The sequence below is a fragment of the Canis lupus genome, chromosome 11, assembly GCF_011100685.1.
Source record: "Canis lupus familiaris isolate Mischka breed German Shepherd chromosome 11, alternate assembly UU_Cfam_GSD_1.0, whole genome shotgun sequence".
In the NCBI taxonomy this organism is placed as follows: domain Eukaryota; kingdom Metazoa; phylum Chordata; class Mammalia; order Carnivora; family Canidae; genus Canis; species Canis lupus.
The window spans coordinates 61,730,374-61,745,930 of record NC_049232.1 but is presented as its reverse complement, the minus strand read 5'-3'; the positions used below and the strand labels follow the sequence as shown (position 1 = coordinate 61,745,930).

At 35.8% G+C, this 15,557-nt stretch overlaps 1 protein-coding gene, 1 long non-coding RNA gene and 1 pseudogene across 9 annotated transcripts in view; 1 reads left to right on the top strand and 2 right to left on the bottom strand.

Annotated features, from left to right (window-relative positions):
• LOC119873961 overlaps nt 1-15,557 on the top strand; it is a 70,855-nt gene that overhangs the window by 3,139 nt on the left and 52,159 nt on the right. The gene's annotated exons all lie outside the window — the stretch shown is intronic.
• FSD1L (fibronectin type III and SPRY domain containing 1 like) overlaps nt 1-15,557 on the bottom strand; it is a 72,699-nt gene that overhangs the window by 9,497 nt on the left and 47,645 nt on the right. For 6 of the 8 annotated variants that reach the window (XR_005367087.1, XM_038553008.1, XM_038553007.1 and 3 more), the window contains exons 8-13: nt 14,733-14,831; nt 9,606-9,735; nt 8,951-8,983; nt 5,687-5,787; nt 4,978-5,229; nt 1,019-1,107 (exon numbers count right to left, since the gene is read on the bottom strand). Coding sequence is in view for 7 of the 8 variants with exons in the window: in XM_038553008.1 (XP_038408936.1) it covers nt 1,019-1,107; nt 4,978-5,229; nt 5,687-5,787; nt 8,951-8,983; nt 9,606-9,735; nt 14,733-14,831 (704 nt within the window). In the remaining variant the exon portion in view is untranslated. The remainder of the gene's footprint in view (nt 1-1,018; nt 1,108-4,977; nt 5,230-5,686; nt 5,788-8,950; nt 8,984-9,605; nt 9,736-14,732; nt 14,832-15,557) is intronic. The other 2 variants (XM_038553010.1, XM_038553012.1) reach the window with 1 other exon arrangement.
• LOC119876839 lies at nt 9,797-9,921 on the bottom strand (annotated as a pseudogene).

Here is a 15,557-nt window from a genome sequence, read left to right as displayed (position 1 = left end):
GCCTACCACACATAGACTCATCTAATATTTTATAAAGGTGACACCATACTGCAACAGAAAAAGGATCTTTGAGGCACCTGGATGGCTCAGGGGTTAAGCGTCTCCCTTTGGCCCAGGTCGTGATCCTGGGATTGAGTCCTGCATCTGGCTCCCTTCAGGGAATCTATTTCTCCCTCTGCCTCTGTCTTCTGCCTTTCTCTATGTATCTCTCTCATGAATAAATAAAATCTTTTAAAAAGCTTTGCAAGAAAACAAGAGTATTTTCATAACCTTGGGGGGGTGAAAATGACTTCTTAAATAGAACACAAAAGTGCAAACCATAAGTTTTTATCTTAATAAATTGAGCAACATTAAAATTAACAACTTTTGTTCATCAAAAGATACCAATAAGACAGGGGAAAGGAAAGCCAGAGTGAAAGAGAAATTTGCAATACATATATCAGTATGTAAACCACTCAAGAACCCAATGGATATATAAATGATGAAATACTCATCTAATGGAAAACAATACATATAAATATAATGGAAAACTATGTAAGAATGAATAAACTATCACCACATAGAACATGGATAAATCTCACAAACATAATGCTGAACCAAAAAGATATTGTATGATTTATACAAAGTTGGAAAGGAGACAAAATGAATTTATGGTATTAAAACTCAAGATAGTAGCCACTTTGCCAGTTGATCCTAGGGGCTAGAAATAGGCACAAAGTGGTTCTGATAATGAGGTTCTAATAATGTTCCATTTCTTGATCTAGACACTTGTTACAAAAATGTGTGCAGTCCTATAAAGATTCATCAAACTGCATTCTTATAATACTTTTATGTAATAATATTTACTTCAATAAAAATACCAAAAATATAGAGACAATCACAGATTTGGGAGAGATAGATTAGGGAAAGAAGGAAGAATATAAAGAAAAAAATAAGGTATTTGGCTTCCCCAAATATATAGCACAGATTTTTCTCCTTAAAGTTGCCAAGCCAAAGAAAATATAAATTAAGTACTAACCATGAAACCAGGTAGTACCGGCTGAGTAAATTTTGTCTTAAAGGAATACAACAACTGTTTTGAGCTTGCATCATAGAAAGAAAGTTGACCTAAAACGGGAAAAAAAAAGCCTTATTATACAAAAACATTTTATTAAATCTAACACAAAATCATGGGTAAAAGTAGTAACTTAATACATATTTTGGCACTTTTTTTTGGTTACAAATTATACAGACTGGACTCAGAAATTCTCACTAGAAAATTAGTACACATGCTAAGGAAAAGCCAAAATCTAATTTTTTTTCCTGATTTTCAAGATCTCCATAGTGCTTCCATAATCTGGCACTATTCTACTTACTCAACTATAAACTGTTTCTTTACTTTATCATTATTTAACAAATGGTTTTCTTAACTCAGTAAAAACCGGGCTATTTCTTCCCATTCTTGCTATAACCAGCTTCGCTATGCAATTCCTATCTTCATTTAAGGCTTACTCTATCAAACCTTGTCTTCTAACCACTTGAAGCCATACTCATTTCAGTCTCTGAAATCATAATTATCACTGCTTCAGCTTTTAAATTTTTTTTAAGGTTTTACTTACTTATTCATGAGAGACACAGAGAGAGTCAGAGAGAGAGAGAGAGAGAGAGAGAAAGGATAAGCAAGTCCCATGCAAGGAGCCCAATATGGGACTTGATCCCGGGACCCCAGGATCATGCCCTGAGATGAAGGTAGATGCTCAACCACTGAGCCACCCAGGCATCCCACTGCTTCAGCTATTCTAATTTTTAAAATACCCTCACAGTCTTTCAACATGATCATGCAACTAAAATTACTGTCTTTCTAACCACTTAACTATCCAATCTGATGGCCTCCTTACATCTATTACCACTTCTTGAAATTCTATCCCATGACTTCTCCATATCTCTAACCCTGAGGATACCTCCTGTCTCCTTTTCTCCTACTCTGAATGTAGGCACTTGTCCAGGCTCTGTTGTCTCTCTACAATGTTCTCTTAATGACTCAGCTACCACAAAACAAAGAAGAGAAACTATTATTTATGTCTACCATTAAAGCACTGGGTTCTTTATATACATTACCTCAAAACATTAGCCAAACTATGCTCACAAAGTTAGTAAACAGTAGAGCAATCTGTGAGATCTTCAGTAGCCACTCTGTGATGCCGTGTCTAACTTTCAGCTTCAGCTCTAGTCTTCAGAGTTCTACCATTGAATTTCTAAGTATTAGCCAGCTGTGCCACATGGTTGTCCTGATGGCATCTCATCTTTCTCCAGGACTATGTTCCCATGCTTCTGATCACATACCATCCTCTTGACCACACTGGCTGGAATCTCAGTCATTTTCAACTGCTCTTTGTTTACCCTCCAATCCATATTTAGTTATTGAGCCCTGTAACTTCTCCTAGTACTCACTATCAAATCCATTCCTCTTGATTCCATACTGCTCAGGCCCTTGTTAATACTAATCACTGAACCAGAACTTATTAAGAGCTTGCTATGTAAAAAGCACTTGTCAGGCAATAAGAATATAATACTTAATAAATAAATATGGTCCTGCCTACACTGTTTAAAGACTGACTCCTGAAAAGTCTTACCCTATATTTGCAATCTTTTTCATATTTAACCACATACTCTCCAATATTTCTAAAACTAGATTACCATCATATATGACTATAGTTTTCTAAAATGCCCAGAAACTCCTTTCCCTCACTAAAAAAGACAGCCTATCATTATTTGTCAAGGCCCTCAGAATCTGATCCCATCCTACATTAACAACTCTTTCCTGTACCCTATGTTCTGGCTAGCAATTACATTTCTCACTACTATCTTTGAAGAACCATGAAGTATGAGAAAAGAGACAGAAAAGGGTAAGAGCGAGCTATCTTGAGAGTTGAAAAAGAATAAAATGTGTATATATGTCCTGAGGAGAATTATTTATTTGATTCAAAGTGAGTAGGTAAAAAAGAATGCAGCAAAACTAACATATCACTAAAATTAAACCAAGCCAAAGTTAACTTTTTTCTTTTGAGTAACTAGGTTGAAGGCTCAGCAAATTATTTGGACATAATGTTACTTAAAATGACAAAATAGGGTTTTATTAGCTCAAAGTGTCAACTTGGAAAGAAGTATCTAGGGAATTAGTTTTGTTCCCTAACTTAATAGTCACATCTTCAAAATTTTTATATGAATGCCTGGGAGGCTCAGTCGTTTAAGCATCTGACTCTTGATTTTGGCTCAGGTCATGATCTCGGGGTCATGAGACTGAGCGCCATATTGGGTTCTGTGCTGGGCATGGTGCCTGCTTAAGAGTCTCTCCCTCTCTCTCCGTCTGCCCTGCTCATTCATTCTCTCTCAAAAAATATATATATATATTTTGATGATAGTAGTGAAGATACTTATCAAGTACCTAATTCAAAAAGCTTAAGCAAATTTTACAAAAGATAAATCAAGTTACTTTTTAGATGACTTTAACAAAAGTTTTCAAAAAACTTGGCCAACTCTATGACAGTGAAACCGTAAGAGACTCTTAACTATAGAGAAAAAACTGAGGGTTGATAGAGGAGAGGTAGATGGGGGATGGGCTAAAATGGGTGATGAGTATTAAGGAGGGCTCTTGTGATGAGCACGGGGCATTATATGTATGTGATGAATCACTAAATTCTACTCCTGAAATCAGTATCACACTGTATATTAACTACCTAGAATTAAAATAAAAATTTGAAACAAAAGAGAAAAAGAAACTTAAGGACAAATGTAGTATTTTCCTTTTGAGTTTGAACACACTAAACTGCCTAACAGGGATCCCTGGGTGGCGCAGCGGTTTGGCGCCTGCCTTTGGCCCAGGGCACGATCCTGGAGACCCAGGATCGAATCCCACATCAGGCTCCCGGTGCATGGAGCCTGCTTCTCCCTCTGCCTGTGTCTCTGCCTCTCTCTCTCTCTCTCTCTCTCTCTCTCTCTCTCTGTGACTATCATAAAAATAAATAAATAAACAAACAAACAAACAAACAAACTGCCTAACACATGGGGGAAAAAAGACAATCTGACTGCAACTCCATGAAAAAGACCTAGTGGATTGTGTGGCTATAAGTTCAATATAGACCAACAGTACTATTAAGTCACATTACTAGAAATTGTGTTGCCAAATCACATGTCCATGATGATCAGAAGTTCCATGTTCTACTTTGAGAATCAATGCTTAAGAAATATGCTGACACAGAAAATAACCACAGCAGCTTATAAAGTTTTGGAAAAATTAAAGGAGTAAGAGGAATAGCTAATGATACAGAGAATGTATAGTCTGGAAAAAGAGCAAGGGAAGAATGTTAGTAGTTTTTTAACAAGTATTATCATAAGAATGTGGATTAGGGAACATAATTCGGTGTTTCTTCAGGTGACAAAATTTAAGGACAGTAATCTCAGAAGTTATTAGAAAACAAGGTGAGTCAATTATCGAAAAACTTTCTACTACTAAGTACTGTCCAACAATGAAATAAGCTTTAAATTTCATATTAAAAAGCTCATCAAGCACAGCAGTGACAACTACCTGCAGAGACAACCATAATAAGTATTTTTTACTGTGTGGCACATGGTTTGGGCAATTTCTAAGGTCTACTCCAACTTGAAAAATCTGACTCCACAACTCTTTATAGGTAATAAAATAAGGTCAGGAAAGAATTAAAATAGAAAAAAATTTTAATGCTTAAGACTAAAACTAAGAAAACCATTCTTTCAGACTTATAAGCATATTACAGATGACTGTTGTTTAAGGCTTCCGGCAAACATCACACACACTTCCAGTCAATTCTAGAGCTGCATATGTTTGTGATCAAATCCTGGTAGGTCAAGACACCATTACCACCATATTAATGGAAGTTGCATATTGACAATTACCAAAGAAAAGTACTAAAATATAAGCAATTATGACAAAAGGACTTATGAGAAAATCAGTAAACTTACCCCCATCAAAATCACAAAATACACCTATTCTCTCAGGAACAGCAACATCCAAGGCTTTGACTTTATTATTATGCTTTGCTGCAAATGTGTTTTGTAGCCAGTTGTTGACATGGATACACCAACTAGTGTTTGTCTTTCCTAATTGGTCAAATTTCCCCAAAGTCTTATATGCTACTCCCACGCTGTAGGATTTACAATCCTTCTGGGCCTTGACCTCCCAGTAATGTTGTCCACTTTCAATAGCAGTGTCTCCTACAAAAGATCAGAAAGGCAAATTTGACTATTACTTCTTCTTTATGAGTTACATAGATTTTTACCTATCTCTTATCCCACAGAATGGCACAAAAAATCTGATTCAGAAAAATAACCATATTAACACAGACAACAAACGCAGAGTATCTGCTATAACTTTACTTGTATATTTCCTATTAAATTTTCTCATTTATAAAAGGTTTTAAAACTTTTATTCCTTATTATCTCTTTAAAAAGATATGCATATACTTAAAATACAAAGTAAAATGAAGTAAAGTTTTAAACAAACCAATAATTAGACAATTTGAAACCTCCCAAAAGTAATCAGGCTTCAAGAGGGAGAAAACTTGGCAAATATTCATTCAATACATAGGCCTCTCCAGCTCAGGAGTGGCCACCAGTGTGACCATGATGCTTTTAATATTAACTGACAAAATGAAGGCTATGTTTATCCTACCCAGCACTGTGTATGACTCCCCAGTAAAACGATCTCTGCTGCCTCTTACTGCTGGTGGCCTGGAGCCTATAGATGTCCGTTTAGGGGATGGTGTGCCACTTCTATATAAGCAGGAAAAAAGGGAAAACAAATATTCTATGTAATAAATGTTTCACAAACCAAAATCACAAATCATAAAAGGAAACTTTGAAAAGATTTTTAATTATTTTATCTGAATTATCATTAAAGAGTTTTCAACTATAAACACTGAAATGTAAGAAGTCATCAACATAAAGCAGGCTGAACACTAGTATCATGCAGACAACAAAGTTGATACAAAGAACACACAGTTGAAATAAGAAACAATGCCAAAATGAGAAAGATGAAAAGGAAAACAAAAGAATGGAAGGGGAAAAAAACCTCAAGAAAAGTAACAGATTATAGAGCTTACATTTCTTGCAGTTAAATTTAAATTTTAAAATGGCAAAAATATGCTTATTCTAATGAAAACTAAATAACCTTTTCATAAGCAGCAGGTATTTTTTTTCTCTGGATCTTCTTAAAAAGAATAGTATATGCCCAAATCCTTACAGAGGATAATATCAAATATTATAAGCATTTCTCCTGCTAAAATGGACAAGAGTCAACCTCTCCTTATATCAAATTACATGATATGATAAATGGGACAGTATGATGTCTTGCACTAAATCTCAAAAACACAAAATAAATCAAAACCCAAAGACAAAGAGAACACTTCAATTATACTGAATCACTGCATTTAAAAAACAAAAAAATTATAACTTACCAGTAGTAAAGAAATAAAAGGAAAAGCATGGAGAAAAAACAAACAGATTTAACTATTAAGAGTGGCAGTTTAAATTTCAGAGAAAAGTTAAATAAGGAGGGCTCCTTGATAGCAGCGTTCTAGACTTCCAACCCTAAGAACATTTTTGCAAGCAGTACAACAGCTATTACTATCCTAGGTCAAACATGATCCCTCCCACCTTGTTCCTCTAAAGACAGATACTTTTGCAGCTTAATTGTGCAAATTAAGGTTCTTTGTTTACCTGCACTCAAGATGGTTTTACTAGTTTCTGAAATTCTCTTTGCCACCTAATTCATCTTGTTCACTGTTACCAGATAAACCTAAGTCTGATATTCCTACTTTAAAATCTTCAAGTACTTCCTTATTGCCTATAAAGCTTAGCTTGGCATTTTAGGTTCTTCTATATTTGGTCGCAATCTGCTTTTCTAGCCTTCTCACCGTTAGAGAGCACTATTTAGCTAAATGTAGCAGCTAAAGTGTTCCTTAAACTCAGGCAACCTGCTTCAGTGTCTTTTCTCTTACTTCTCCCTCTCTCAATGCAAGACCAAATGGCATGCATTCTACTTTCTTGAGAACCAGCCTATTATTTCATTAATGAAGATCTTCCAGATTCTACCAGGCTAAATAACTCTTCTGGGAAATCCATCTCCAGGCTAAAATCCTATGTGTAGCTTTTCAGGCCCAACTATAGACAAGAATAAAAGGCTTTTAGTGACAGGCTTGGGAGGGCTGCCTTTCCTATGCCAGACCTGATACTTACCTAATTTATCCCAGTTTCTGAAGGGAGATGCAATCCACCTCCACCCCAACCCAGTGCTCATATGCATATCTGCACTCCTAGCTTAGGCACTTCCATTCAGAGATTCCCTTATGAGACCTTTTCAGGCCCTCTTTGGAGACCTCCTTAAAGGGAGCAAGGATGATGTATGCAATCTGAAGACACTCTCTCCACTCCATCTCAATACTTTCCCACTTCTAACCCTTCCTCTTCTCTCTTCTTCTTGGCCTCAGGTCCATAAAAGAACAGGAACAGCATTCTGTTTGAGACTCTCTTGGCAGTGAGATGATCCTCCAGATAACCATCATTTGCAATCTGCTTTGATTTACCTGACCCTCACCCAATGCCATTATGTTAGGGAAAATGGAACAGTGAGGAGAGCTAGCACCCTTTCCTTTGTGGCCTCTTGCTTATACTATCACGTAAGTGAATAAAGGCTTGATTGTTACTTTCAGTTCGGCTCAATGTCCTAACTGACCACTTTAAAACCTGGCAGCTCAGGACATCTTTCTTCCTCAAAATTCTTTATTCATGCTTACCATTACATGTAATCTTTACCTTGTATTTCTTTTTTTTTTAAAGATTTTATTTATTATTTATTCATGATAGAGAGAGACAGGCAGAAGGAGAAGCAGGCTCCATGCAGGGAGCCCGACGTGGGACTCGATGCCGGGACTCCAGGATTGCACCCTGGGCTGAAGGCAGGCGCCAAACCGCTGAGCCACCCAGGGATCCCCTTTACCTTGTATTATCATTAGTTGTATATAGATATATAACCCATATACATAAGCTAAGGCAAATTTCTTAAAGGCAGGAATAGTGTTAATCTCTACAAACCCCACCACATCTAGCTAACACCTTACATTGACCAAGTATTTATAGAAAGAATAAATGGATATAACATTCCAGAAGTACCCTACACATAAAGTATCCTTAAAAGGGAAGGAGAAAGAGAAGTAATATGATCTGAACTGCTTAAATAGAAGCAGTCTAAAAATCTCCAAGTGACCAAATGAAACTTCATATATTCTATTAAGTCCAGCAACATTTTGTAATTTATAATATGCTAACTCAAAGTCACTTTCACTAATAATGAGCAAACAAACTAGAAAAAAGATAATTTTGAAAAGGGAATACATTCTGGTTTCTGGTAAAGATGTGGTATCTTCAAATTAGCACATTATTAATCATGCAATTTGAATTGATTCATCTTTCTGAGCACCGTCCTAGTAATTTCAATAATGACCTTTACTTTTTATCCTTAATGCTTTTGAAACTGTATTATTATCATACAATATAAGAACACTTCAAACCTGCTTCGTGTCAAGTACAAATAAAAACAAAGCTGTAATGTTAGATATACTGAATACAGCACAAGAAAGATGCCAGTTACAAGTAAATGCAGAAAAAAATGAGATGAGGGAAAATAACTCAACAAAGACTTTAAAGCAGAGCTTATTGTTTTGTTACCATATACAACATAATCCAAACAGTATGCAGCATACTATAATGCTGTAAATTCAAAACATAAGCTACCAATACAGACAGTCTACAGAGAGCAGTATTTTAGCTTATGAAAGCTGCTGCAATGGCTTCTGCTTATCGGTTAAAAGAAAAATTAAAGTTATTCAGCGAAGCTAGGTATACTAAGTCCTAGAACCAGACAGACATAGATCATCACCTTGTATGTTTCTTCAGTGAAGTAACATGGACACTGTTAGATAAAAATAGGCAACTGTTAAGAGACTGCTTTACAACTTAAATTTAACAGCTTATAATAAAATTAGATCAAAAGCCTGTTGAGAAAAATTCTTTTGATTCACTGTTGTAACTCACAGTGATATTGCTTTATTTCAGTTTGAGCAAAATTTTCCTCTGTTAAAAAAGAGGCCCCCATACTTCAAAGACTGTCTAAAAAAGTCTGACAACAACAAAAGGTCCCAAGCCTTCCTTCCTCTTTAGTTCATAAGGTTGCTGATCAGGGACAAGACAATGGGACTGTACATGCTAAAAGTTGCCATTTAATGCAGACTTCAGGTAAGATTGGTGATCTAAAATTCAGGAACTTCTTTCTTAATCAGTTCAAGTTGCTGTAGATATAACTTTAAAGAAATGGAATACTGAAATAAAAATGTGTAAAACGAGGATTAGGAAAGAAAAAGTAATGAAAAATTTATAACAAATTCAAGTACTGATAAACAGTATTATATTCCTCTGTGTTACTAGCCTATCACAAATCATACTGATGTATAGAGGAAGAATTTCATAAGTCACTGTCAAATAAGAATCAACACACAAGCATGTGTCCACATAACAGATCTAATGAAATGACTTACCTGCCTTTATTCTCTTTCCCTTTCATTTTGTTTTCTTGACCTTTTCCTCCAGTAGGATCCCACTCTACACAGGTATCTTCAACTCTCAGGTTCAAATGGGATGAGGAGTTATCCAAACTGAAGTTTAATGCTGTCCAAAAAAATAGTTCACTTTTTAAAAATATATAGAACATATCCACAGCACAACCATCATAACATTATTTTCCTTCTTAATTTATTCAGCACTGTACAAAGAGAATAAAGTTCAAATTTCTATTAGCAATAATCGCGCCTTGGATAAACCTCATTGGCTACGATACTGCCACTGCGCAAAGCTAAAGTTCAAATTTCTAATGCTGGAATGCCTGGGTGGCTCAGCGGTTGAGCCCCTGCCTTCGGCCCAGGGCCTGATGCTGGAGTCCTAAGATCGAGTTCCACATCAGGCTCCCTTGCATGGAGACTGCTTCTCCCTCTGCCTGTGTCTCTGCCTCTCTCTGGGTCTCTCATGAATAAATAAATAAAATCTTTTTTAAAAATTCCTAATGCTAGCATTTAAAGTTTCCAAAGATAAGGCTGTAATTAACTAACTCCTACTTTATTTCCCATTATTGTTCTCTATATATCCTGCAACCCCAACCAAACACAATGTACTTGTATGGCCTCTGGTGTTACTGCTATTCCCTCTCCTGGAAGTTCCATCAGCACATAATAATCTCAACTTTCTGTTATTAGAATATCAGTGGACTATCAGTTGATTGTTATGACTAAATAGGAAGAGGAGCTGGTAGACTTGAGGATGTGGGAAAAAAGTGATGTAGAAAATTATACAGTCTGGCACACACATATTTTCTCTGAGGCTCTAATACTTAATGGTTTCATATTTAAACTCTCAGTAGTTTTGAATTAAAAAGCACAGATAAACAGCCTATGACAGGAGAAGCAAGGAAACTGGCCCACCTAATAGAGATAGATGTATTACCTTCTCTCTTTGGAAACTGAACGTAAATCATTAAAATGTATTTATTAAGCTGAATAATGCAGAATTCCTCAGATACTCCAATGCAATTCCCAGAATCTCTGCCTTACACAAGGCATCATCTACTATATATTTACTAACGAATCTGCTTCTGTTAGCTGTATTTTCCTGCAAAAGTTCAAATTTCTGGTAATTACTCATTGAAGTGATATTCCTTTATAACTCCATTTTACTTAAGGATATTACTTGATTTAGCCAAAGCTTCAATGTTTCTATGAAGTATGCATCATCAAACAAGATATTCATATACAGCGCCTAATGTTTACCTAGTAGATTAAAAAAATTTTTCCTTCACTGTTCTATAAAGAGCACTTTAATTTCAGCTATGGATCTGATCCATTGTTCATTGTCTATTTATAAAATAACTTCCTAAGTACAAATCTACTGAACATACTGCTTCTAGGAAATATCATACAAGTAAGTTATTAGCTTTTCAAAATCTGCATGTAAACAGAAATGAAATTACAAAAAGAATATAGTTTTCCAGTATAAATGGTAACAAAATTCCTTACTAAAGGTTACTAAATAGGCACTTAATAAGGTGCCTAAAAGGTTACTAAATAGGCACTTGATAAGCAGGTTACTAAAAAATTAGGATTAAGCAAATCTGACACCCTGCACTATCAAGAATGAGCTGCCTTAAGAAAACTGAACCACTTGGCTGGTTCAGTCAGGAGAGCATGCACTCTTGATCTCAGGGGTGGTGAGTTTGAGCCCCACATTGGTTGTAGATATTAATAAAAACTAAAAAAAAGTCCATAAACTTAAAAAAAAACAAGAGTTAATTAACCCCTATATTAGCTAGTAGCTAATAATATGTTAGGGTATCTACATTCTGGAGAGAAAAAAAAAGTACATTTAAGTCTAAGGTGCCATCAATTCTCAGGTGCTTGTTAAAATTCTAAGACTGTTCAAAAAAACAGGCAAGAAAAAATCCTAAGGCTGTTCCCAAATATTTAATATGATGGAGAAGGACAGAGTCATAAGTGGCAAAAAAAAAAAAAAAAAAAAGGTGTCACCTTCACGTCACCTGAGACTAGACTTAAATACCACAGCATGCAGACAGAAAGGTATGAACTTTAATCCCAGGGGTATAATCTTTCATCTCTCTCTCTCTCCCTCTTTCTTTTTTTCTTTTTTTGGTTTTGTATACTATCTCCTTTATGGGACGTCAACCAAGTCACTGAACCTCTCTCAGCTAACAGTGATACTGTGTATCAAAAACAAAAAATACAGGACTGGTCTCAAAAGTGAGGTCTCAAACATCAGATTATCTCTATAATAGTTTCTGTATCTTTAAAAGTCTATGAAAACAAAGGACCAAAAAAATCAAAGTTATCGTTATGTTTCATGTTTGTGTTGGTACCTGTTTTCTCTGCACTCCAAAATTGCATCATAGCCACTATCATTTGAAACTAGAGAGTAATTTGTGATTAAAATATCATTTACCTTTACAAGGAAGTAATGTAAAATTACTTAAAAATTCTATTCATAAGACCTTAGGTTACACATCACATGTGACAGTTCCAATAATATGAAATAGTGCTACTACATACACTGGAGAGACAGAAATGAAAGATGTTCACTATTTCCCACATTGAACACTGGTAAGAGGCAGGATATCAAATTTTGGTAGGCTTCCACTATTTAACTTCCATCTTTCTCCCTTTCCCTCCAATTCTTTGTTCTATACATTTATTTCTATGTTTGGTCAAAAAGTACTGCAATAAGCCAAAAAAAATTAATAATTGTTCACCACGTCATCTTTTAAAAAACCTAACCTTTTCCTCTGTAGCTCTTGCCACAGTGGTAGCTCACAACCACTCAGTGGTATGGAATAACTTTAGAAAAGTTGAGACCTACAGCCATTTAAGGGACAAATTCTGAGTCTCCCTGAAGGTCAGAACCATGTTTAGTGGGCCTCAAGGTTAAATTTCAGTCTATCCCCACCCCAAGGGGTTTACCTCACAGTGAGAATTCTTGGAAGGACTAAAACGAATTTAGTCTTTCTCTACAAACACTAAGACCATGAATTTGACTACTAAGATTCACACACTGCCAATAGGAGCAGCCAGCCCAACTCCAAAGAAACAAGCCAGCTGTTTATTTTCCTGAATCTGTGGAATCTGCATAGAAATGTATAGGTCCAAGTTTGGTCCCTAAATATAAAGGGTAAAAGAGAAGGAACAAAAGACATAAAAAGATAAAATACTCCTGAGGGAGAATAATAATGCAATTTTACCTGACAAGGACTAAAAACAATTCAAGCTGTGTAGAAAATAATCTACATATATATGACTATACTTTGAAATGGTTAAAATCTCTAAAGAAACCACAATAACATCTTAATTTGATTACAAGTAATTCAAAGTAACTGCATTCTCGGCTAAGTTATCTATAGTTCTTGAATAAAAACATTTGCTAATCTAAGCAAATTACTCAACTTAGTTTTTTTTAACTTTGTGACACATTCTTTTGAGTTTGTCTTGTCAATAACTTAGGGACTTCATAGTTTGTTTTATTCTGATATAATATTTTTATATCACTTCCAAATCATATCAAACTCTGGCATGTAAACCCATCCAAATGCTTTATGAACTATGTCAGTGGACCACTTGAAAGCTCAAGTACCTCAACAATATGTTGAATCTGATTCTTGAAGTAAACCCAGTCAATTATCATCTCACAACTGACAAGATCTCTAGCACTATGGCCTTCCAAGTGCTAACTACCTAAAAAAAACTATGTTGAAATATGTTATTCTAGAGAGTTTTAACTAAATCCAAATTGCTCTCAGAAGACTATAAACACCCAGGTTCCAGGCCCACAGTAAGGGCTGGCAAGGAACTTGGAAACAGATTTTTTTTTAAAGATCTTATTTATTTGACAGAGAGACAGAGAGAGAGAGAGAGCAAGCATGCACAAGCAGTGGGAGCAGCCGGCAGTAGGAGAGGGAGAAGCAGGCTCTCTGCTCAGCAGACAGCCCAACGTGGGGCTTGATCCTGAACCCTGGAATCACAACCTGAGCCAAGGGCAGATGCTTAACCATCTGAGCCACCCAGGCAGCCTGGAAATAGATTCTTAATTACACCTTTCCAAGTTAGTTCTAGAGATCATAGGCAAGTCATTTAACATATTTAAACTTCACTTTTTTCATCTACAAAATGGGTATAAGTAATATCTAGACTACTGTTCTCTCAAGATGGTTTTATCTTTTTTAATTAATTAATTTATTTATTCATTAGAGACACACACAGAGAGAGAGGCAGAGACACAGGCAGAGGGAGAAGCAGGCTCCATGCAGGGAGCCCGATGTGGGACTCGATCCCGGGACTCCAGGATCACGCCCTGAGCTGAAGGCAGATACTCAACCCCTGAGCCACCCAGGCGTCCCCCAAGATGGTTTTAATAATCAAATGGAGAACTCTCAGAGTGCTCTATAATCATTAATAAAAATACAAGTGTTAATTTCTACAGTAAGGTTTAAGAAAACATGGGGCAGCTGGGTGGCTCAGTTGGTTAAGGGTCTGACTCTTGATTTCAGCACAGGTTACGATCTCAGGGTTGTGAGATCAAGGCTGCACTGGGCTCTGCCCTAGACATGCAGCTTGCTTAAGATTTTCTCTCTCCCACTTCTCTCTCCCTCTCTGGAAAAGAGAGAGAGAGGAAAAAAAAAAGAAAGAAAAAGTGAGAGAAAGCAAGAAAAGAGAGCAGGAACTAAACTGAATGGTACCTCCTCATTATTGAGCCATAATCCATTCCCTTAGAAATCTCTGGGCAAATTTCACTGATGCCTATGTATTTATATTAGATTGCAATTTATAAACTAACATCCACCAGAGAATATAATGCCATCATCTTGGTTTATTTTACCCACCTGAACACCATCATAAAAGATGAACAAAGGAAAACCAATATTGTAGTCCTAATTCCCCCATCGTAAAATTCCTACTGCTGGGAATTCCAAGTGTATGTGTGTGTGTGTGTGTGTGTGTGTGTACACGTGCAGTGGGGAAAAACTGCTACCATACATGAAATGCTTCCTCTCACAGTCTTGAATAACTTCAGATGTTAAGTTTTGTTTTATGCTATATAAATATCTATGATCTTACCTCTGGTCTCTAGAGTCACTGGATCAGAATACTCTCCAGCTACAGCTTTGTTACAAGCTCGTACTCTGAAATTCATATATTTTGAATCAAACTTCAAGCCTGAAAAAAATGAAAATGGTTTTCAGATATGAAAAATAAAGGGATCTATTCCAAAAGTATGAGTATGAACCTTCAGACACTTTCCCTCCTTGGAACTACTTACTTACCTCTTTACTCCAGGAGAGTACACATTTATGTTAAAAAGGTGATAATGCCTCAAATAAGAGTAATCAAAATTTATCTATTACTTTCTTCAAAAGAAATAAATTATATACAGTTTACCAATGTGGATTTTTAAAAAATCTAGTGATAAAAAGGTACTTTCAAACCTTGTTAAAAGTGATGTTTCATTCAAGGAGAAATGCTAATTTAAAATAACATATTCAGGATGCCTAAATGGTTCAGCAGTTGAACATCTGCCTTTGGCTCAGGGTGTGATCCTGGAGTCCCAGGACTGAGTTCTGCATCAGGCCTGCTTCTCCTCCCTCTTCCTGTGTCTCTACCTCTCTCTCTGTGTCTCTCATGAATAAATAAATAAAATCTTTAAAAATAAATAAATAAATACATAAATAACATATTCAATTTCTGGAAAGAAGATATCCTAAACAATTTTTATATTTATGAAACATTGTCTTTTTATGTGAAAAATGAATTTAAAGAAAAAGTAAAGCATAGGAAACTCTGAAGTAATCAAGTCCAGATTAAAAAATCCTAATGTATGACATCTCTGACTGGCAACTCTGATTCTCAGAATTATGTTTGAGCCCCACAATGGACGTAGATTAC